The 25,767-nt window shown below is 45.7% G+C and overlaps 1 protein-coding gene across 7 annotated transcripts; it reads left to right on the top strand.

Moving 5' to 3' along the window:
- Positions 1-2,428: 2,428 nt before the first annotated feature.
- On the top strand, positions 2,429-24,024 carry LOC133112344 (ELAV-like protein 3). Of its 7 annotated transcripts, none has more exons than XM_061222881.1 (7): positions 2,429-2,876; positions 15,711-15,924; positions 16,274-16,377; positions 18,463-18,616; positions 20,947-21,175; positions 21,749-21,787; positions 23,616-24,024. In XM_061222881.1, exons 1-7 carry the CDS (start codon positions 2,868-2,870, stop codon positions 23,962-23,964), a joined length of 1,098 nt encoding a protein of 365 aa, XP_061078865.1. In that variant the 5' UTR covers positions 2,429-2,867; the 3' UTR covers positions 23,965-24,024. The 7 variants fall into 7 exon arrangements, with proteins under 7 accessions (XP_061078865.1, XP_061078864.1, XP_061078863.1 ...); XM_061222880.1 differs by having other exon boundaries at positions 15,708-15,924; positions 20,950-21,175; XM_061222879.1 differs by having other exon boundaries at positions 15,708-15,924.
- Positions 24,025-25,767: the final 1,743 nt, after the last annotated feature.

The following is a 25,767-nucleotide window of genomic DNA, read 5'->3' as shown; positions in this document are numbered from 1 at the left end:
CCACCAGCATCCATCTTTCTTTCCTCCTCTCCTGATGGGGCTCTTTGCTGTCCCCCCTCCCCAGCCACCCACCCACTCTACCCTCTCACCCACTGTCTCTTTCCTGTGGACATATGCAGCTCACTCTGAATGCAGAAATGTCAAATGAGCACGTGTGTCTGTGTGTGTGTGTTTGTGTGTATGTGTGTGTGCGTGTGTATGAATATGCATGAGTGTTTGTAAGTATATCTGTGTTGCATGTGCTGCATTGTGCTATTGTGTGCTGTGTCTCTGTGGTACAGTATGTGTGTGGTACAGTATGTGTGCAGTATCTCTGTGGTACAGTATGTGTGTGGTACAGTATGTGTGCAGTATCTCTGTGGTACAGTATGTGTGTGTGGTACAGTATGTGTGCTGTGTCTCTGTGGTACAGTATGTGTGTGTGGTACAGTATGTGTGCAGTATCTCTGTGGTACAGTATGTGTGTGTGGTACAGTATGTGTGTGGTACAGTATGTGTGCAGTATCTCTGTGGTACAGTATGTCTGTGTGGTACAGTATGTGTGCTGTGTCTCTGTGGTACAGTATGTGTGTGTGGTACAGTATGTGTGCAGTATCTCTGTGGTACAGTATGTCTGTGTGGTACAGTATGTGTGTGGTACAGTATGTGTGCAGTATCTCTGTGGTACAGTATGTCTGTGTGGTACAGTATGTGTGCTGTGTCTCTGTGGTACAGTATGTGTGTGTGGTACAGTATGTGTGGAGTGTCTCAGTGGTATAGTATGTGTGGAGTGTCTCTGTGGTACAGTATGTGTGTGTGGTACAGTATGTGTGGAGTGCCTCAGTGGTATAGTATGTGTGTGTGGTATAGTATGTGTGCAGTATCTCTGTGGTACAGTATGTGTGTGTGTGGTACAGTATGCATGTTTTGGTATAGTCTGTGTGCAGTGTTTCTGTAGTACGGTATGCGTCCAGTGTCTCTGTGGTATAGTATGTGTGTGGTACGGTATGTGTGGAGTGTCTCTGTGCTACAGTATGTGTGTGTGTGTGTGTGTGTGTGTGTGTGGTACAGTATATGTGCAGTGTCTCTGTGCTATAGTATATGTGTGTGTGTGTGTGTGTGTTTGTGTGTGTGGTACAGTATGTGTGCAGTGTCTCTGTGCTACAGTATGTGTGTGTTTGTGTGTGTGTGTGTGTGTGTGTGTGTGGTACAGTATGTGTGCAGTGTCTCTGTGCTACAGTATGTGTGTGTGTGTGTGTGTGTGTGGTACAGTATATGTGCAGTGTCTCTATGCTATAGTATATATGTGTGTGTGTGTGTGTGTGTGTGTTTGTGTGTGTGGTACAGTATGTGTGCAGTGTCTCTGTGTTACAGTATGTGTGTGTTTGTGTGTGTGTGTGTGTGTGTATGTGTGTGGGACAGTATGTGTGCAGTGTCTCTGTGCTACAGTATGTGTGTGTGTGTGTGTGTGGGACAGTATATGTGCAGTGTCTCTATGCTATAGTATATATGTGTGTGTGTGTGTGTGTGTGTGTGTGTGTTTGTGTGTGTGGTACAGTATGTGTGCAGTGTCTCTGTGCTACAGTATGTGTGTGTGTGTGTGTGTGTGTGGGACAGTATGTGTGCAGTGTCTCTGTGCTACAGTATGTGTGTGTGTGTGTGTGTGTGTGGGACAGTCTGTGTGCAGTGTCTCTGTGCTACAGTATGTGTGTGTGTGGTACATTCTGTGTGCAGTGTCTCTGTGCTACAGTCTGTGTGTGTGTGGTACATTCTGTGTGTGTGTGGTACAATCTGTGTGCAGTGTCTCGGTGTGACAGTCTGTGTGTGTGTGTGGTACAGTCTGTGTGCAGTGTCTCTGTGCGACAGTCTGTGTGTGTGTGTGTGGTACAGTATGTGTTGAGGAGGACACAACAGCAGGGCAGGAGGGTGTGGTGGAGATGCATACAGACTGCTTAAAGATGGGAAGGGGGGCAGAAAGAGGAGGAAGGAAGGATGGATGATGGATGGTGTGATGGAGAGGGGGGGCAGTCTGAGGTAGGGGTGGGTAGGGTGATTAAAGAGCTGAAGGAGAGAGAGAGAGAGAGAGAGAGAGAGAGAGAGAGGAGGCTGATTTGAGGATAACAGGAAACAACAGTGAAGGATGCTTTCAAGGGTGTGGCGCAGACGTGGATGATTTTGAGGCTTTCGGGTGGGCAGAGAGAGAAGGATGGAGAGATGGTGGGACAGAGAGCGAGGGGGGGGCTTGAGGGTGTGGGGCAGAGAGTCAGAGAGAGAGAAAGGAGGAGGGGGAGGGGAGAGAGAGAGAGAGACTCACAGCACTCTACTGAAGGGGGGGGGGGGGGGTGCTACCATGTTGCAACTCCCCTCCCTTCACAATTAGCCAATCAGCAGAGGAGGTGGCAGGCAGGAGGCATAAAGCAGAAGATTGCAGCACAAGCAGAGAAGGACACTGAGAGAGGCGCTCGCCCAACACGCCCATCCACCCAAAAACACAACCTGCTGGGGACAATACCCGCCATCAGAGAGAAGCCTCTTTCGTCCCTTTTCCGCCTTTCTCTCTTTCCCCCCCTAAAAAAAAAAGACAGACAGAGAGAAAAAAACAACCGAAGACAGAGGCTTTTCTTTTTTTTTTCTTTTCCAGAGAAAATTGCCTTTTATTTTATTTTTTTGTGTTGTTGTTGTTGTTGTTGTCGTCCGCTCCTGCTTCTGCTTTTTAATTTCTCGCTCTGTGCCACACACGGCCTTGGGAAAAGAAAGAGAGAAGAAAAGAAAGAGATCAACGCTAATTATTATATCAAATACAATATCTGGGCAGCACATCCCCTCACAAAGCCAAGCGGCTCTCCGAGACCCATCAACCGGACCTGCTCCCTCTTTTTACAACAAGAATGGTTACAGTACGTATATCTGATTCTTTTTTTCTCTGCATGGGTCCAAACATGGATCCTTCTTTACTCAATATATGCCGTACATGAGCAACTAAGCACATGTATTTGTCATTATTAATTTAATTACAATTTAACTGCTGTTCATATGTTGTCAAATCAATATATGCTCTGTGTGTGTGTGTGTGTGTGTGTGTGTGTGTGTGTGTGTGTATATATATATATATTGCTCCCAGTAATGCATATATATTGTGTGTGTCTGTGTATGTGTGTGTCTGCGTCTGATTTATTAGAATGAAAAGGCGCATGAAATGCATCGTGAATATCTCGTATCGTCGCACAACATATATCTTTATTTCCAGTGAAACACACACATAACACACTGTGTGCGGATACCACTGCGCACAGTGATCGGATTTAACGATCAGTCGCGGGTATTAGTAATGTGATATATGGCGATGCAGCGCGGGACTGGAGCTTAAATCAATGACTGAGCCCTGCGACGATTTGGCTGTACGGGCTTTCTGCAGGGATTCAAAATGCCTTCTGTGCTCCGTACATCGCCAGTAAAGCAAATACCTCAACAAACGAGCAAGATGTTTAAAAAAAAAATTATACTCATATCTTTCTCATTCTTTTTTTCTTTTCCCCCCCCGATATTTCATTCATCTCAAATATTTCGTTTTAAACCGACGAACGTCTCGCACTGATGCGGGTTTAATTGCCTCCATGCGCGTCCCATTTCTACACAATAGCACGCCTAATTTCTGAAATAGAGCAAAGCAGCGAGGCTGGGGAGGGCTGCGCGTGCTAGGGGAGGACTGCGCCACTATAGAGAAGCGCCTTTCAGCGCCCAGGAAGGATGCGCGCGAGGAGACTGAGACAAAGGAACACAATACATCGAAAAGGGCAGCTGAGAGCCACAGAGAACAAGGGAAAGAGCTGCGTCAGAGAAAGAAGAGAGAGAGAGAGAGAGAGAGAGAGAGAGAGAGAGAGAGAGAGAGAGAGAGAGAGAAGAACAAGGGAGATGAAGAGAGAGGCAGAGAACGAGAGGTGAAACGAGGAACAGAGGAGAAAGAGGAAATGTACTCATCTACTTGCTTGCGTTGAACCAGGCAAGTCAGAATTCCTTAGGGTTCTCGTTGCGATGCAACTCGGTTAATGTGCTGGAAATTGCAGCGGGAGCGATGGAGACGTGGCCTCTATACAAACACATTCTACCCACACCAGCCGATGCGAAACCCCCCGTCAAATTACAACCAGAAGCACACATACACACACAGACAGACACACACACACACAAACATTTGGATGTAAGATTCTGCTTTTGCACAATTAAATGGCAACTTATTTCTTTGCGATCGTTCAAGCGCTGGAACAACGCCGTCGTGCGCTTCCTCGACAAGCAGTTTGGGCGTGTCGCCGCCGTGTGTCCTTGACCCCCACATCTTCGAGGACATAACGATGCCACGCGCCTCTAGTGGTCACCCATTCTCCAGACTGACAAGGGCTCTTGAGCAGGGAGCAATTTGTAAATTAATTGAACTGCTGGGCGAGCCCCCCCTGCAATATATCAGCAGGTAGAATAAATTAGTCCTTTTGTCTGGCTCCGACAGTCGCGGAGAGCGCGCGCATTGATATCGTTCAGTCAATGTAAGTACAACAAAAAAGGATGCGGCGAGCAACTGGAAGAGGCCCTTCAATTCCATTTTGAAGGGCAATATTAATATTGATAAATCGGCTAAAAAAACAGGATTCCCCTCTCTGCAGCCATTGACGCTATTGTCATCCAAACAACATTATCATGCGGACGTCTGTTGAGTTACTCGTTCATTCACTCTCAATTCCTAACAAGACCGTGAGTTATGTAACAAATGATCCACAAATAAGCATGTGTTATAGAGAATAAAATGATGTTGGTTTGGGTATTTCCTATTCGGGATTATATGTGAAATTAATAAAATCGCTAGGCCTTCCTTTTTCGCATATGCTGTAGAAAGCATATGCAGTAGACAGTGTTTGTTTTGCCTGATATTTAAAATTAACATTCGCATTTAGCGTAAACCGAACATATACGTTTAGCATATACATTGGTATTTTAAACAATGAAATGTTTTGCTTTGAAATGCGCTGGCTGTAGCTATCATAGTAGCATCCGAGTCGATGCAAAACAGCAGGCCTTAGCAGCGTCACGGACGCTGATTCCGCAGTGCACTGCGCGCACGCTCCGCACGCTCTTGACCGTCGAGTCAAGAGTCAGACTCCAAGCGACACATTCTAGAACATGGACACCGCGTCGAAGGTTTCAGATGATGTGGCAATGCTTATGGAACAAAAAATCTGCTTTATATGAATGTATGTGCATAATCCAGCCATTATAAATTGTCATACCGTGATAATAAAACGGGTACTGATACGACTGCTGCTGCTATACGTCAACAAGGCCGAGAGCCACTGCTACAGTTATTATGTATGTATGTATGTATGTCTTTTATTATTATTATTATTATTATTATTATAGATTCTAAATGCATAAATGGCTGCAGCGTATCAGAAGAATACAGCTTTGGAAACAACCTCATAACCATACTCATTCTGCTGTATAGTGCTCATTATTATTATCATTATTATTATTATTATTATTATTATTATTATTATTATTATTATTATTATAAATGATTGTTCATAGCTATTTTACATGGCTATTTTGATGCTGGCAATGATATTACCACCTGTTATTTTACAATGGTTACTGTTAAGGCAACCATTTATTGTATTATTATTATCATTATTATTATTATTATTATTATTATTATAGATTATTATTGGTGTAAATTCTACTATTGTGATGATTATTACAGTTTTATCAATGAAACCGAGTTAGTTATAATCATATGTTGTTAAACCCACACCGAAGACGAGGTATTAATACCAGCCTTTGGGCATTGAGGATTGTATTTTATATTGTACTGTAGTCTGTGCACCTCCATATCAGTTTCAGTCCATGTGCTTTTGTCCAGTGTAATGCATAGTAAACAATTAAATTCAGGACACTCAAATTATTATTATTATTATTATTATTATTATTATTATTATTATTAGGTGCAAGCATGATAGCCAATGACCATTAGTGGATTCGTGTCATGGTTCTTGTATAATATAGTGACTGTAAGGGTTTAATTTTATACTGTCGAACATGCAACAACCAGTGACCGCCCCCCCATCCCATCCAATCTCCATCCCCGAAAGATTGATTCAGTGTATTCATGCAGGGTTTAGGTACGTGGTGGGGTAGACACCAAGCTCACTGCAGACTTATTTAAAAGTCAAAGTCGGTGAAAAATCTATTTGTGAACATCTAACCCCCCTGGGAAACTGCCCCATCCCCCAACCCCCAATGACATCATCCTGGATCCACCCATAATGGCGACATTAGAATTAAGCATAAACTAGCTTCAAATTCAAGGCCAGTTACTCTGCCAAAGCTAAATTATGTTTTGTGTAGCATTGGTTTCATCAGCAAGCCAGTGTGTCACGATTAGTCCTGTATACCTGAAGACTGCTCAACGGTGGTTTCTCCTGTTTTTCGCTAAAGCTAGGCCTGAATTTATCACCAAATGTTTTGCGCTATCAAAGATCAGCAACTAATTTAGTTAATATTTATGTCTTTATTTTCATAATCTCTATGCTGTTTTTCCAACCAATATTAATAATTGAGAAAATACTAGAAAATACAATATAGCAAGTGCTGGTGTCAGCTAGCAGCTATTGGATGTCTACCAGTATCATACAGCACTCTAATTGGCTGCAATGGCCAAAGTGGGAGGCGCCAATACAGTACAGGAATTCTATTGGCTAGATCTAAAGGAGTATGAATTCACACATTAAGGGAGAAATTATGAACTGCAGAGAAGAGCAAAAACTAGGGGTAAACGAATACATCGATCCAGATCTATGTATCGGTTCAGAGGGCACATAAGTTTACATTAGCATGCATTGACGTGGCTTTAGTATTGAGATTCCCAATGTTGTGCAAGTTATTAATGGAATTTACCACAGTAAGCATTACATGTAAGGTATTGGTGACCATAAAAACACTAGACCTTGGAGTTTTCACAAAGTCAACAGATCAGAAAATGTGAAATCTCTTGGAGATTTATTTTGTCTTTATTTATTTTTGTTCTGTATTTTTGTTCACCACTCGATCATCACAAAAAGGGGTCTATCATTTTAATGTTTTCTTTTATTTTTAATGTTTTGACCTATGATGCTATCAAGTTTAAATAAAGAATATTATTATTATTATTATTATTATTATTATTATTATTATTATTATTATTATTATTAGACAAGCAGGGTAGTTTTCTCTGAACAGAAAAAATGTACATAATAACTCATATGGTTATATATACATATATTTTACTGTGTACTATATTAGCTAGCTATCTGGTAGCTGGACTAGATAGTAACTAGCTTACACATTGCGAATTTGACCAGAAATCATAATACATGCCTTACAGAGGACCATTTTGGCTCTTCTGGAGTGGGTTGAAGTAAATAGGTAGCCAATTAAATATTTGAATTGCGGCAATTTTGCTAAGGAAGCACCTGGCATTGGTCACTTAGTTGCCTAGGCAACAGATGGATTCCACCCCTGAAAGTACAATCCGCATGCACGTAAGGCAAAGGAATCAAGCTGAATAAAGACATGGGTGCAATATTGTTCACATGCTTTGCCATAACTTGATGAGGTTTAGAGGATGTAACTGTTGAAAAGAAAAGCAGTTGAAACACTCGGGGCTTTATTTCCAAACTGACATGAAAAAAAACAGGCCATATTATGTATTGAATAATTCGGCACCATTTGTTTGAAATACCGGACACGTGTGATATCTGTGTGGCAGCCCATGCTTCTTTCACTGCTGCTCGGAAAGCAACCATCGCTGTGCGACCATCTCGTTCTGCTCGCGCCTCGTTGCGCTATCTTGTTTTATGACCTCAAATATGTAATTTAACGTTTGACCGTTGCGCCTCGAGACCGGCCTTCAAAATGGAGCCGTCGGCGTGCGAGGAAACCGTAGCTACAAATGCCTTTTTTTTCCCCGTTCAAAAACGGTGCGGCCGTTTCATGTGCCGAATAATCGCCCTTGTGGATGTTGTTGCTGGGAACGGCCGTGCCGTTTAAACTCGTTAAGCGGTTAAGGGGGGGGGGGGAAGGAAAAAGTGGCTAACGATACGGCTCATTGTTCCCCCTGCCTCGTGGCTACACAAAGGCTCAGTGTTGGCATTAATATTCATAATGCTGCCATGGTCTCTCAGCACGGGGAGGAGGAGGAACGGGTGGCCCTTTTGTCGATTGTGTCACTCCCTTTATTCAGCAGAAAGACCTTACATTTTGTGCAAGCGCGCGACGCACATGTCTTCTCTTACAGGAAAGAAAGGGAGAGAGAGAGAGGGAGAGATGGAGAGAGAGAGAGGGGGAGAAATGGAGAGAGAGAGAGTGTGAGAGAGAGAGATAGAGGGTGGAGAATTTTAACAAGCTGGAAGGAGAGAGAGGAGAAAGAGAGAGAGAGAGAATGCATAGATATCCCAAGACAAAGTTGATGAGCATGAGAAAACGTTTCGGAATGGGTTGAAATCAGTTAGAAACCAATGCAAGTAAACAGCAAAGGATCCACTGACTCATCCCAGGCCACATGAAGATATCAAACTATGAATCGCACGGTCGTCAACGGTGATTTGTGAAACAGTGTCAGTTGTATCCTAATAATCTGGGCCCAGTTTCATGGCTGCTGATTAAGCATAGTCCTGGAATAAACTGAGTTTTGTATGGAGAATCAGGCTGCGTCTGTTAAACTGAGTCGTTGTGTTTTAAGTAATAATGTTATCATTATTAATGGCTTTATTCCGGGCTCTTCTGTTTCCTCCTCGTCCACACACATGCAGGGTAGGTTCATTGGGGAGTGTAAAGTGCCCCTCGGTATCAGTGAGTGAATGGTGTGTGGGCCCTGTCCAGGGTGTGGCCTGTCCAGGGTGTATTCCTGCCTCTCACCCAATGCATGCTGGGATAGGCTCCAGCACCCCTGGTGGTAACCTGACCAGGAATAAGCTGATTAGATAGTGGATGGATGGACGATTATTAATTGTATAATATTATAAACCTTACTTTACCTGGAGCTCACAGTGAGGCAAACACTGCCCCCTGTTGAAAGTGCGCCTTGCGGCTTACGGCTGATACGCTGGGCCTGATTATTTTGGCTGCTCCCCTCCTTGACGTGATTGGCTGTTGAAGAACACCCTCCGGAGTGGCTCCCTGGAGAGGGCAGGGCTGACTGGCAGGCCCAGCCGCAGAGATGACCCCAAGTCTGCCGGCTCATTGCTGAGTGGAGGAGCATGTGTGTGGCGGGCGTGTGGGAGTGGGAGCGGAGGAAGGCTGCTTTGTGTAAGGGCAGGGGTATTAATATTCTGGAGGCTGTGCATGGTTAGCCTCTGCCTCGGACCGTGTGTCGAGTGCTGTGCTCTGTGAGTTCTGTGTTGGGCTGTGAGCTCTGTGTTCGGCTGTGAGCTCTGTGTTGGGCTGTGAGCGCTGTGTTGGGCTGTGTGCACTGTGAGCTCTGTGTTGGGCTGTGTGCATTGTGAGCTCTGTGTTGGGCTGTGAGCTCTGTGTTGGGCTGTGTGCTCTGTGTTCAGCTGTGAGCTCTGTGTTGGGCTGTGTGCACTGTGAGCTCTGTGAACTCTGTGTTGGGCTGTGAGCTCTGTGTTGGGCTGTGTGCTCTGTGCTGGGCTGTGTGCTCTGTGTTGGGCTGTGTGCACTGTGAGCTCTGTGAACTCCGTGTTGGGCTGTGAGCTCTGTGTTGGGCTGTGTGCTCTGTGCTGGGCTGTGTGCACTGTGAGCTCTGTGTTGGGCTGTGTGCTCTATGAGCTCTGTGTTGGGCTGTGAGCTCTGTTGGGCTGTGTGCTCTGTGAGCTCTGTGTTGGGCTGTGAGCTCTGTGTTGGGCTGTGTGCTCTGTGTTGGGCTGTGTGCACTGTGCTGGGCTGTGTGCACTGTGAGCTCTGTGAACTCTGTGTTGGGCTGTGAGCTCTGTGTTGGGCTGTGTGCTCTGTGCTGGGCTGTGTGCTCTGTGTTGGGCTGTGTGCACTGTGAGCTCTGTGAACTCCGTGTTGGGCTGTGAGCTCTGTGTTGGGCTGTGTGCTCTGTGCTGGGCTGTGTGCACTGTGAGCTCTGTGTTGGGCTGTGTGCTCTATGAGCTCTGTGTTGGGCTGTGAGCTCTGTTGGGCTGTGTGCTCTGTAAGCTCTGTGTTGGGCTGTGAGCTCTGTGTTGGGCTGTGTGCTCTGTGTTGGGCTGTGTGCACTGTGCTGGGCTGTGTGCACTGTGAGCTCTGTGTTGGGCTGTGTGCTCTATGAGCTCTGTGTTGGGCTGTGAGCTCTGTGTTGGGCTGTGTGCTCTGTGTTGGTCTGTGTGCTCTGTGTTGGACTGTGAGTTCTGTGTTGGGCTGTGTGCTCTGTGCTGGGCTGTGTGCTCTGTGTTGGGCTGTGTGCTCTGTGCGCTCTGTGTTGGGCTGTGTGCTCTGTGTTGGGCTGTGAGTTCTGTGTTGGGCTGTGAGCTCTGTTCTCATTTCTACCCAAAGAGAACATTACTGTACTTTCAGGGTACATTTTGGAAATTTGATCTTTGAAGAACCTCCACTGTACCTCCACTGTCAATTCCTGAGCACGTGTGTATTTATCTGTGTCTGTGTGTGTGTGTGTGTGTATCTGTGTGTGTGGTTGTGTATTTATCTGTGTGTGTGTGTGTGTGTGTGTGTGTGTTGTGTGCACACAGATTCATGTGTGTGTTACAGCTGTAGTCTGGCTCTTCATTGCCAAGGTCTGTCGCTGTACCAATCCTAAGGGCATGGCAGTGCTCAGGTGTCACTCTTGAAGACTGGCACTGCTGTGTTAGCACCCAGCTAGCAACCACGGAGAGCTAGCAACCACGATGCTTCAGCCATTCCAATGAAGTCTGTCCATCCAACTGCAGGTTGAGGAGGTGGCAGAGAACAGTAGCTCCTGTTGTCCTCTCGGGCAGGGTAATGAACCAGAATCACTCCAGTGCAAATCCATCTGTATTAATGGATGGAATTAGTGCTCTGTGAACTGTGTCACTGCGTTACCTGATGAGCGATAAATAAATAATTATTGAACAGAGCAGATGTTTGAGCAGCTTGGCTGGCGAGTCCCTCAGGTGTGCAGTGATTCTTTCACAGGTGTGCAGTGATTCTTTCACAGGTGAACAGGGCTTTTGTCAGGTAAACAGTGATTCTTTCACAGGTGAACAGTGCTTTTGTCTGGTAAACAGTGATTCTGCCTCAGAAAGCGGGCTGCCTTTTCCCCGCCTTTGTTTTTCAGATTAACCATAGTTCTGTTTGGCTGAGCAGTGGTTCTGTTTGGTTGAGTAGTGGTTCTGTATGATTGATCAATGGTTCTGTATGGTTGAATGGTTGGTTCTGTATGGTTGAGCACTTGGTTCCCTGAGGTTGAGTAGTTGTTCTGTATGGTTTAGCAGTGGCTCTGTAATATTGACCAGTGGTTCTCTATGGTTGAGCTTTGATTCTGTCTGGTTGAGCAGTGGTTCTGCATGGTTGATGAATGGTTCTGTATGATTGAGCACTGGTTCTGTATGGTTGGGCTGTGGTTCTGTATGGTTGAGCATTAAGTGGGCAGTAGTCATTTGGATCGGTGTTGGTGTGCTGTTGGTGGGGTTTTGGCTTTGCGCTTAAGTTCTTCTGGCCCTTAACGTAGCAGTAGAAATTCTAGATGTTGATGGAAAATTGACATATTAAAGATAAAATAGTGGCTGTTTTGCCTCAGTTAGCTAGTGGGCTAATTCATACTATAGCTGTTGACAAATATGTTTAGTGTTTAGTGTAGTTCAACTCGAACAGATTCCAGTAGATATCTCATGTACTGTATATAAATTAAATTTCAGATGCTGTAAAATCAGACTTGATTTAACAGTCGATTTTACGGTGTTAGGGAAGCTGGTTCGTTTATGCAGACTGTTTACCGGGAGACAGAAGTACATTTTCCAATCCCAGATACAGGAATAGATTCATTTCAAGTCCAGGCAAGTCAGGCAGAAGGTGTGATTATCAGACCAGCTCCATGCTCAACACGGTTCGACCACCTAAAGCTATGTTTTGAAACAGCTGGTAGCTGGCAATTTCTAGCTGGTCATAGCTAACAGCGGGGAAAGTTACTATATTTAATTGACAAGTTCGAGATACCCACTTCCCCTCCTCAGAAAAAACATTACTTCAGTCTTCTCATCAGCACAAAACCAGCACACCATGTGAAAATAGTTTTTGGCCTGCAGTCTGATTGAAATGGACACAGCCGTTGCATCGTTCATTAAACGCTGATTTCATTTCCCAGACGGAGTGCACTCATCTACACACCCTGCATTCTCATCCGTTCATCAGTTCTCGGCAGAGAAAAACAGACATTATTACGCTGCAAGAAGCACTTAGACTCCATGCCCTCCTGGTTCCTCTCTCTCCTGGCCACTATAATCCAGCCCTAGTCCTTACCCATCTCGCGGAAAGGAAGCACTTATGGTTATAAATACTTAATAAAGTTATGAAAACTACTTTATGGGCCATTATTCAATCGTGCATTGTTGATTGTTTGTCAGACACTAATGAGTGTCTGTAGATGCACTTTCAAGGGTTGCCAGATTGAGAAAGCACGCAGTGTTTATGGGGCATAAATGTGAGAAAAGAAATGGGAACAATTGATGTAAGGTCGGTAGCTTGGCAACATATTTACATAATTTGTTGACGTTGGGCTAAACATCCACTTGGAACAAAGTGTCATTGTAGCTATAACTGTTGCACAGAGGCAGATAGACAACCATACTAATGTGCACACACACACACACACACACACACACCCGTACACATAAAGTATGCATGTATGCAGTATCACACCTCTCTCTGTACACACCGGAAAACAAAAACGTTTCAAACACAAAGGCACTTGCATGGCTATAACTGTGTGAGCTTGTGTGTGTGTGTGTGTGTGTGTGTGTTTGTTTGTTTGTTCATGGGCTAGCACGTGTTTGTGAACATGTATGGCGCGCGTGTGTGTGAGGCCATGTGTGTACTGGTGCCGGGTAATGAGCTTCTCCCACAGCACAATGCCTCTGTCTCCTTCACCACCACCCCCCCCCCCCCCCCCCCACACCCCCTGCCCCCATCCCCCCCTCCCCCCGCCTCCTCCCTGTGCACCGCCTGAGAGTCAGAAAGCTAGCCACTATGGCAACTGTCGTCTGGCTGCTGTTGCCCTGGGTTACCAGGCTTCAGTATAAAAGGTGATCGAGGTTAGAAGCGAGAGAGAGAGAGAGACAGAGAGAGACAGACAGACAGCGAGAGAGAGAGATTGAAATACATGCTGGAAGCTAGATTTGTTTAAATTACATCACATGAGTGGCACTGTTAAAATGCTTCAGAGATATATCTACGCAGTGCTGGTGTGTCTGTGCGTGTTCATGTGAACAGTGAGTGTCTGCTCTGATAAGACAATAAGTCTGATGAATAGCCGATGATTCTGATGAATAACCGATACGTCTGATGAATAACCGATATGTCTGACGAATAACCAATGAGTCTGATGAATAACCGGTGATTCTGATGAATAACCGATACGTCTGATGAATAACCGATATGTCTGACGAATAACCAATGAGTCTGATGAATAACTGGTGATTCTGATGAATAACCGATACGTCTGATGAATAACCGATAAGTCTGATGAATAACCGATGAGTCTGATGGATAATCAATGAGTCTGATGGATAATCAATGAGTCTGATGGATAACCGATAAGTCTGATGAATAACCAATACGTCTGCTGAATTGCAAAATGTGTATGTGCGTGTGTGTGTGAAATTATGTGTGTGTCTGGTGTATGTGTGTGAATGTGTTTGTGTGTAGGTGTAGGACTGTGTGTGAGTGTGTATTTCTCTCTGTGTGTGTGTGTGTGTGCTCGACTGTGTGCACGAGTGTATGCATGTCTGTGCGGGGGAATGTATGTGTGTGTGTATACACTTAGTGAGCACTTTATTAGGTAGACCTGTACACCAGCTTGTTAATGCAAATATTTAATTAGCCTATCATGTGGCAGCAACGAAATGCATAAAAGCAGACCACCAAGACTTTCAAATGTCTGAATGGGGAAGAAATGTTATCTAAGTGACTTTGACCATGGAATGATTGTTGGTGGCAGACAGGGTGGTTTGAGTATTTCAGATCTCCTGATCTCTGGGGATTTTCATGCACAACAGTCTCTAGACAAAAAACATCCAGTGAGCAGCAGTTCTGTGGGCAGAAACGCATTGCTAATGAGAGAGGTCAGAGGAGAAGGGCCAGACTGGTTGAAGCTGACAGGAAGATGACAGTAATGCAAATAATCACACATTACAACAGTGGTATGCAGAAGAGCAGGCTACAGCGGCAGAAGAAAAAATAAGTCGAAGAAATACAAAATTAATGCTCACTGAGAGAATGTACATATACACGTGTATGTATGTGCGTGTGTTTGCACCTCTGTGTATGTGTTTTTATATGTGTATAAATGGAAATAAATGGCAATAAATGGAAATTGGCAAAGGATAAATTCTGCACAGACGGAAGTATTCTTTCATACAGAGTGGTCAGTGTCGCTTGCCAGTACATGTAGTGGAGGCAGAAACACTGGGGGCTTTCAAGACCAGGCTTGATACGGTGTTAGATACTATTTATCTTTTAGGCAAACTAAGCAGTAGATATACTTCAGTGATAGGACAGGGTGAGCATTTCTAGGCAGAATGGCCTATTCTCACCATTATGCTGTGTTGTGAACATGTGTGTACCTTATATGTGGGTATATATATATTTTTATGCACATGTATGTGTATGTATGTGTGTGTACATGTGTGTATATGTGTGTACGTGTGTACGTCTGTGTGTGTGTATGTGGACATGTGTGTATGTGTGAGTGTACATGTGTTTGTATGTGTGTGTGTACATGTGTGTGTATGTGTGTGTACGTGTGTGTATGTGTGTACGTGTGTTTACGTGTGTGTATGTGTGTGTGTACATTTGTGTGTATGTGTGTGTATGTGTGTGTATGTGTGTACGTGTGTTTATGTGTGTGTACATGTGTGTATGTGTGTGTACATGTGTATGTGTGTATATGTGTATATGTGTGTATGTGTTTACGTCTGTGTGTGTGTATGTTGATGTGTGTGTGTACATGTGTGTGTGTGTTTGTGTGTGTGTCTGTGTGGACGTGTGTACGTGTGTGTATGACTGTGTGTGTCTGTGTGTACGTGTGTGTACATGTGTGTGTGTGTACGTGTGTGTACGTGTGTATACATGTGTGTGTGTGTCTGTGTGTACGTGTGTGTGTACGTGTGTGTGTCTGTGTGCACATGTGTGTACATGTGTGTACGTGTGTGTACATGTGTGTGTGTGTCTGTGTACGTGTGTGTACGTGTGTGTACATGTGTGTGTGTGTCTGTGTGTACGTGTGTGTGTACGTGTGTGTCTGTGTGTACGTGTGTGTGTGTGTACGTATGTGTGTGTGTGTGTGTGTGTACGTGTGTGTACGTGTGTGTCTGTGTGTATGTGTGTGTGTGTGTACGTGTGTGTGTACGTATATGTGTGTGTGTGTGTGTCTGTGTGTACGTGTGTGTGTGTGTACGTATGTGTGTGTGTGTACGTGTGTGTGTGTGTACGTATGTGTGTGTGTCTGTGTGTACGTGTGTGTGTGTACATGTGCTCATTGCCAGTGTGGCTGATTTCCCTGCTCCTCCCCTCAGCAGATAATCAGCACCATGGAGACTCAGGGCTCTAACGGCCCCAGCGCCAACAGCCTGCCCAACGGCCCGGTCCTGGGGAGCAGCTCCACCGACGACAGCAAGACCAACCTGATCGTCAACTACCTGCCCCAGACCATGACCCAGGAGGAGTTCAAGAGCCTGTTCAGCAGCATCGGGGACATCGAGTCCTGCAAGCTGGTCAGAGACAAGATCACAGGTACTCTCACACACACATACACACACACACACATACACACTCTCTCTCTCACACACACACACAGAAACACACACAAACAAATTCCACAGACACACATACCTGAACACTAGATAACACACACACATACTCACACACCGACATACGCAGGCAGACACACACACACACACACACAGACACACACCGACATAGCTTGACCATTTTCTTCAAAGAAGCTATTATTTTTCCATTTTGAAAGCAGCTCGGTTCCATTAACCATCGAAGAGCTCAAATTAAGGCTCGCTATTGGCCGGTGGTGGAAAAAGAAGGCTTTTCGTTGAAAATGAAGGCTTGTCATTGGCTGACGTTGCAGGTCAGAGCTTGGGGTACGGCTTCGTGAACTACGTGGACCCCAACGACGCCGACAAAGCCATCAACACCCTGAACGGGCTGAAACTGCAAACCAAAACGATCAAGGTGAGGACGGACGCTTCTGGAAGCCTGGCAGCTGAGTGGGGCGTGGGTGGGGTGGGGTGGGGTGTAGTGGGGTGGGGGGGGGGGGGGCGGCTGCACAAACAAAGAAAGTGTGAAGGAAAGAAAGAAGAAAGAAAGAGAGAGCAGGAGGTCAGAAGGCGGGGTATTGTCATGGTAATGTAATTAAGGGGGACTTACAGGGGTGGAGGGGGAGAGGGAGGGGCGTTTTTGGGGAAAGCCCATCTGTCAGAGATCTTGGGGTCAATGGGGAATGCCTTTGTCCCGGGTCTGAATGGGGGCTGGTAGACAGGGGGTGGGGATGGAGTTTGATGGCTGGAACAAAAACCAACAGGAAGATTAAGCATTGCCCCCCACCCCCAATGTCCCTCCCCCCTCCCCAGTCACTTATCCATGGTGTCTCAGAGTCACACCTCCATCACAGCACGGATGTGTAGAATGCCATTTACAGGATTACACACATATGGGACTGAACTGAGCTACGAGGGACACCATCTGTACATGTGCATACACACGCACTCACACACACTGATACACATACGCACACACTCACACACAGATACACATACACACACACTCACAGATACACATACACACACACTCACACACACTCACAGATACACATACACACACACTCACACACACAGATACACATACACACAGACTCACACACAGATACACATACACACACACTCACACTCACAGATACACATATACATACACACACACACTCACACATACAGATACACATACACACACACACACTCATACAGATAGACATACATACACAGATACACATAAACACACACACGAACACACAGATACACATACACATACACACACACTCACACTCACAGATACACATACACACACGCACACACACATACAGATACACATACACACACACTCACACAGATAGACATACACACACAGATACACATGACCACACACACGCACACACACAGATACACATACACACACACATACAGATACATATACACACACACTCACACAGATAGACATACACACACACATGCACACACACAGATACACATACACACACACACTCACACATACAGATACACACACACACACACTCACACAGATAGACATACACACACAGATACACATAAACACACACACGCACACACACAGATACACATACACACTCACACATACACACACAGATATGCAGACACACACATGCAAATATACACACATATACACATACAGAGATACACATACACACACGCACATACACACACACACAGATACGCAGACACACACGCACAAATATACACACATATACACATACACACATGCACATACACACACGCAAATATACACTCACATAGAAACACATATACACAAACTCACACACACAGATACACATACACACACGCACATACACACACACAAATACACACAAACACACAGACAGACACACACGCAAATATACACACACAGATACACACACACACACACACACACACACACATAGAAACACATATACACACACACGCACAGATACAGATAGGGGCGGCCTGTAGCGTAGTGGTTGGGTAAAATGACTGGGACACGCAAGGTCGGTGTTTCTAATCCCGGTGTAGCCACAATAAGATCCGCACAGCCATTGGGCCCTTGAGCAAGGCCCTTAACCCTCCATTGCTCCAGGGGAGGATTGTCTCCTGCTTAGTCTAATCAACTGTACGTCGCTCTGGATGAGAGCATCGGCCAAATGCCAATAATGTAATGTAATGTAATGATACATACACACACTCACAGTAACACACACAAATATGCACAGACATAGACACACACAGCTCAGCTCTTGCACAGGTACACAGGCAAACACAAACTTTTTTTTTTGTATCATTGTAGCTAGGCATTTTGTATCATGCAAAGGCGCTGATTATTAGTTAATACATACATTTTCATTTTCTTGTGTACTCGAAATGCAGTTCATCTCTGTATGTTTATTATCACACTATTTGGAGTCAGTTGTCTGTAACTCTCTCTCTCTCTCTCTCTCTCTCTCTCTCTCTCTCTCTCTCTCTCTCTGTGCTGCAGGTGTCGTACGCCCGGCCGAGCTCGGCCTCTATCCGGGATGCTAACCTTTACGTCAGCGGGCTGCCCAAGACCATGAGCCAGAAGGACATGGAGCAGCTGTTCTCACAGTACGGCCGTATCATCACCTCCCGCATCCTGGTGGACCAGGTCACAGGTACAGCCTTAACCCTGGACCTGAACGCACTCTGACCGCACCCTGACCACACTCTGACCGCACCCTGACCACACCCTGAACACACTCTGACCACACCCTGAACGCACTCTGACCACACCCTGAACACACTCTGACCACACCCTGACCACACCCTGAACACACTCTGACCACACCCTGACCACACCCTGAATGCACTCTGACCACACCCTGAACACACTCTGACCACACCCTGAACACACTCTGACCACACCCTGAACACACTCTGACCGCACCCTGAACACACTCTGACCGCACCCTGAACACACTCTGACCGCACTCTGACCGCACCCTCAACGCTCTCTGAACACACTCTGACCACACCCTGAACAGACTCTGACCGCACCCTGAACACACTCTGACCACACCCTGAACACACTCTGACCGCACTCTGACCACACCCTGAACACACCCTGAACGCTCTCTGACCACAACCAGAACACGCTCTGAACACACTTTAACCACACCCTGAATGCTCTCTGAACGCACTCTGAATGCACTCTGACCACTTGATCCTTTATTTAACCAGTGGAGATCTGCTGAGAACATGTTTCTCTTTTAAAAGCGATGCCTTGGGAGAAATGCCAGAGAACAACAAGGGGGGAGAGAGCAAGGGGTAAAGTCCCTAGAGCAGTTTTTGGGTTAAGGGCCTTGCCGAACAACAGGATTATTTTTTCATTTAGGGACCCAACTTCATCTCTCCAGATGCAGGTCAGCATCCCTGTATGCCGACCTGGAGCTTGAACCAGCAGCTCTACAGTTGCCAGTCAAACACCGGTTGTGGGGGGTAGTGATGGTGGACTGGTATGGGGATCTCCGAAATGGACCAAGCAGCCCAAAATTGGACTAGCCCATCTGGCATCTGCCATGGAGAATCACTAATTTCACCGTGGTGCCCACTCTCACACGAACCCCAGATTGTACCGCTAACATCACCCACTCATGTACTAACTTTACCCCTTAGCCGCTAACATCACCCACTCATGTACTAACTTTACCCCTTAGCCGCTAACATCACCCACTCATGTACTAACTTTACCCCTTAGCCGCTAACATCACCCACTCTTGTACTAACTTTACCCCTTAGCCGCTAACATCACCCACTCATGTACTAACTTTACCCCTTAGCCGCTAACATCACCCACTCATGTACTAACTTTACCCCTTAGCCGCTAACATCACCCACTCATGTACTAACTTTACCCCTTAGCCGCTAACATCACCCACTCATGTACTAACTTTACCCCTTAGCCGCTAACATCACCCACTCATGTACTAACTTTACCCCTTAGCCGCTAACATCACCCACTCATGTACTAACTTTACCCCTTAGCCGCTAACATCACCCACTCACGTACTAACTTTACCCCTTAGCCGCTAACATCACCCACTCACGTACTAACTTTACCCCTTAGCCGCTAACATCACCCACTCATGTACTAACTTTACCCCTTAGCCGCTAACATCACCCACTCATGTACTAACTTTACCCCTTAGCCGCTAACATCACCCACTCATGTACTAACTTTACCCCTTAGCCGCTAACATCACCCACTCATGTACAAACATCACCCCTTAGCCGCTAACATCATCTTCTCAGGTACTAACATTACCCCTTAGCCAGTAACTTCACCCACGTGGTTACTAACATTGCCCCTTTGTGGCTAATATCATCCAGTTGTGAGCTAACATTATCCCTTAGCGGCTAACTGGTAGTAACTTTACCCCTTAGTGCTAAACATCACCCACTTGGGTACTAACATTGTCTGTCAGCTGCTAACATCACTCACTTGGTTATTAACATTACACCTTAGCAGCTGATTTCACCCACTCTGAGAAAGGAAATGGTGGATATGAAAATGATCCATCGGGAGCTAAAGCCATGCCCTAGGGGGCTAGCATTGCCCCTCAGGGGCTAGCATTGCCCCTGAAGTGCTAACATAGCCCCTCAGATGCTAGCATTGCTCCTCAGGTGCTAACATAGCCCCTCAGGTGCTAATATAGCATTGTCCCTCAGGTGCTAATATAGCATTGCTCCTCAGGTGCTAACATTGCTCCTCAGATGCTAACATTGCCCCTCAGATGCTAACATTGCCCCTCAGGTGCTAACACTGCCCCTCAGGTGCTAACATTGCCCCTCAGATGCTAACATTGCTCCTCAGGTGCTAACATTGCCCCTCAGGTGCTAACATTGCCCCTCAGATGCTAACACTGCCCCTCAGGTGCTAACATTGCCCCTCAGGTGCTAACATTGCCCCTCAGGTGCTAACATTGCCCTGCTTTCTGTTCCGGAGCAGGCATATCGCGAGGCGTGGGCTTCATCCGGTTTGACAAGCGGAACGAGGCGGAGGAGGCCATCAAGGGCCTGAACGGGCAGAAGCCCCTGGGCGCCTCGGAGCCCATCACCGTCAAATTCGCCAACAACCCCAGCCAGAAGACGGGCCAGGCCCTGCTCACCCAGCTGTACCAGACGGCAGCCCGCCGCTACACCGGGCCCCTGCACCACCAGACACAGAGGATAAGGTACTGAGGCCTGCTGGCCTGGGCCGGGCGGGGCGGGGCGGGGCGAGGAGGGGAGGGGAGGGGAGGAGCGGGCGGGGGTACACATCGGGTGGATGAGTCTTCGCCCCCCAGACCCGACTCCGCCTGCGATCAGGGGTGCGACCCCCCACGCACCTTTCTCCCTGCCTGACTGCCCGGAGCAGCAGCCCTGACCACAGTGAGAAAGCAAAGCATCAATACTATATTTGATAAATACCACTCATCGTTTTTTTCCAGTTTCTTTCTGTTTTTCTTTCCTTTTCTGTTTATCTCTTTCTCCTTTTTTCTGACTTTCATTTAAACTTGCAATGTTCTCCCTCCTTTAACTAATTCATGATTAATGTGGAAAGACACCTACAGTAAAAACTAATAAAAATAAATAATAATATAATTATATTACATGAAAAAAAGGCCCTTTCCCTCAGAGGGAAGATGACGCACGTTATAAATGAAAGACTGATTTCTCACATTCTCTTTTCTTTTTCTCTGTCTCTCCCTTCTTTCAAGCTTTCAACTAACGTCTCCACTCCCTCCATTCTCCCTCTTCCATTGCAGACTCGACAATTTACTAAACGCCAGCTACGGAATGAAGAGGTAAAGGCAGAAACATGGGTGTGCATTCAAAAAGACATCCAGAACCAAACAAACCAGCTGGAATTACACCTGCTGACATCACCAGTACTCCCAGTAGAAACCAAACTACATTTCCCAAGATTCACTTTGGGCATTTAACCCACGCTCTTACAGAGAGACCTACGCAGGTTACATTAACATCACAGGATACCCCTGGTGGGTTGAGAAGCAGCGTCTTTTCAGTTGCAAGCCCTATTCCCACTTGGCACTACGCTACACTGAACTATCATCCCATTTCACTCCTGCACACTCATTACAAGAGTGTAGCACCACTGCAAAGTAAACCCAATGTGTAGAATAACTGATTCTCTCAGCTCTTCCATGAGAATGACCGGCTGGAATACCTCAAGTGTTGCCAAAATTATAATAATTGATAGTAATACCCACATTTTAAACAACATAACAGGTGATAATAGTGTGTCTGTAAGACGGACCGTCGGAAACAGGAGCAGTCGTGGTAATGGCGAACATCAGGCAGAACGTATAACCTCGTTAAAACGACGGAACGCCACAGCGGATCCACTTAGAGCAGCAGGACAGAAGCCAGTCGTTTCTGCAGAGCAGTCCTCCAGTGCTCTCCTAATGAAGCATTCAGTCTGCAGACTCCGTTTTTATTGATATTTATTGAAGCAGCTGAGCGAACGTGGTACGAAAGAATTGGGTTAGCTTGCTCTTGGGCACAAGAGCCGTGCCCCCGTTCGTGATTTTCACTAGACGTCTCCTCATTACAAACCAGCTTCCACAAGCACTGCCACACAACACACATCTGCAGGACAGACGGTCCATTACGTCACACCAATCACCTCTGAGATGGAAAACCCCACACAGAGACAAAACGGTTACTGGCTGCAGCAGTAGATTCTGGCTAGGCTTTGTTTAACATTTATTTTTACTTTGTGTTACCGCCTTAATTGAACTAACTTTTCATTTTTTTATATTTTTCATTTAATTTTTACTTTTTTTCCACCAGCATCGGTACACCAGATTCCATCTCCTTCGGTGTATGTCTCTGCTCCAGTGTCTCTTGCCATGTTACCTTTTTAAATTCCTTTCTAGGTTTCTCTGTCTTTCCTTTTTCGATCGTTTCCTGTTTTCCTGCATCTCCATCCCTCCTGAAAGCAATGGACACGTGTGCTTTTTCTTTCTTTTCTTTCTTTTCTTTCTTTCCTTCTTCTTGCTTTGTTTCTTTTTGCAACAAGGCCACCGCAGACTTTGTCACTTCGGTCCCAGAAAAGAAAAAAAACAGAAAAAAAACAGAGCTGTGTGTGATGCAAGAAAAATAAATGTGACGGACGGGTGCATTAAAAATGCAGCTGCAGCCAGAGCCATACGGCAGGTGCTAGTGAGGAGCAGTTCATCAGTGTTACCATCAGACGCCCACACGATTGGCTCTGCATCTGGCCACCTACTCATTCCCTGAATCCGATTGGCTGCCCAATCCCTTGCATTCCCCGCCCACTTTAATTCCCCGGGCCGTCACTGCAAAATTTAAGCTCTCAATTAGAAAAACAGTTGGGGTGTGATTAGGGTGTGGTATGGGTAAAGTTGAGGTGTGATTAGGGTGTGGTATGGGTAAAGTTGGGGTGTGATTAGGGTGTGGTATGGGTACAGTTTTTATGTGATTAGGGTGTGGTATGGGTGCAGTTGGGGTGATTAGGGTGTGGTATGGGTACAGTTGGGGTGATTAGGGTGTGGCACGGGTACAGTTGGGGTGTGGTATGGGTGGGACGGGGGCAGAGTCGGGCTGTTGTGTGCACGCGGTGGAACTGCAGATTCACGTCCAGGTTAGCTCTCCCTCTCTCCTCCCCAGGTTCTCTCCCATCACCATCGACAGCATGAGCAGCCTGGCTGGCGTCAGCCTAACGGGCCCCACCGGGGCCGGCTGGTGCATCTTCGTGTACAACCTGTCCCCCGAGGCAGACGAGAGCGTGCTGTGGCAGCTGTTCGGGCCCTTCGGCGCCGTCACCAACGTCAAGGTGATCCGCGACTTCACCACCAACAAGTGCAAGGGCTTCGGCTTCGTCACCATGACCAACTACGACGAGGCCGCCATGGCCATCGCCAGCCTGAACGGCTACCGCCTGGGCGACCGCGTGCTGCAGGTCTCCTTCAAAACCAGCAAGCAGCACAAGGCCTGAACCCAGAGGGAGAGGGAGAGGGAGGGAGGGAGGGAGGGAGAGAGAGAGAGAGAGGAGGGAGAGGGAGGGAGAGGGATCGCCACAACTCCTTAATCCTGTAAGGGGAGCATCAAAGTTCCCTCGTACACTCGCCCTTACACAGGTCTCATGCACACACGCGCACACATGCTGATGCAGGAACACACACACACACACACACACACATTGTGCAGAAACAGATATTGTAACATGCTGAAAAATCACATACACACACGCAGACATACACCTGCACGCACACACACACATGGACAGACACCCACATGCACACACACACACACACACACAGAATGGACTGTTGGACTGTTCCACCAGTGTTGTCAGTAGAGCTCCATGCATGTCTATAGTTTGGTCTGCTAAACTGCCGTGAATGTTGAATAGGAACAAAAACACCCACAGCGACTGCACCAGAACACAGCAGAGTTGTAACAACGTTTTATCGTTAGCTTGATAGAGTAAAATGTTGTGACATTTTGTTGATGGCTTGGTAGGGGAGCGAAATGTTGCAACAACGTTTGGCTTTAGGCATGGTAGAGGAATGAGATGTTTTAGTATTGGCTTGGTAGAGGAGTATTTCCACAGACCTGACACTGTAAATCAGTTCAAATCTTCACACTGAAGCCATAACTTCAGCTCAAGGTCCTGTCAAATTCAGCATCAGAAATCTTCCCCGATGGAATTAAACGCAATTTCAAATTTTGCCCTCTGATGACAGAAAAAAGAACACATTGTTAAAAGTATTTCATATGATATGATATATGATGTATAGTAAAATATAAAATATAGTATGCTTTTGTAACCATCTGTTCAAATTCTAGCTCTTCCTCGTTCTTTTTTTACTTTTAACTGAAAAGAGAAAAGGGAACATTCATTAGAATAAAAAAAAATATTTTCCACATTTGTGGTGGGAAGGATTCCGGAAAAAAAACTATATAAAGGCAAAAAATATATATATATACATAAAAATGGTTAACTGTGTTGAAATCACATTTTGATTTTCTAAATATCGCTGAGTTAGCCAAAGAGGACGACGATCTCTTTGAGGTGAGAGGGTTACGTAAGAAATAAATATATTTTTATAAAAAAAGGAAAAAAAAGAACATGCTGAGACTTTTTACTGATTGTTGAGCTCAAAAATATTTTGACAGACCACATTGTTTCTTTTATGGTGTTTAAAGAAACGAAGGGGAGGGATTACGGAAGGGGAGGGAGGGGGGCAACCATTTTGTCGTGTGAGAACACTTGATTGTTCGGTACAAAATCCAAAAAAAAAAAAAAAGAAAAAAAAAATCTTTTTAGTCAGTACAAAAAAAATAAATCAGGCTTATCCCCAAATGATTCTTATTTATTTCCGAATATAGGTTCACTAACATATTTGCATATTTGATTAACCCCACCCCGCTCTACCATAGCCCCACCACCTCTCTGAAAGTTAGCTGTGAGATTGCACTTCTGTGCTGCATGAAGTACACAGAGAAGCAGAACCAACACAGCTTCCTGGAGAGGTCTGTCCCAGGAAGAGTGTAGATCCCCGGTAAACGACCCAGTAAAAGACAGTAAAAGACGCCCCTTCATCATCCGAGGAGCGGGAAATACAATTCAATTCAACTAAAGAAATCCTTCTTACAGAACAGCAAGTGCAATGACCTTTGTTTTTATATTGACTTAAACGTGAAATATATATTTTTAAGAAAAATTAAACATCAAACTGAAATTGCAGAAAAGCAAGAGGATCAAATAAAGAAAAAAAAATGGCAAAAAATGACA

Source organism: Conger conger, chromosome 2 (genome assembly GCF_963514075.1).
Source record: "Conger conger chromosome 2, fConCon1.1, whole genome shotgun sequence".
NCBI lineage: Eukaryota > Metazoa > Chordata > Actinopteri > Anguilliformes > Congridae > Conger > Conger conger.
The sequence above is the reverse complement of the archived record's forward strand: the minus strand, read 5'-3'. Positions and strand labels throughout refer to the sequence as shown.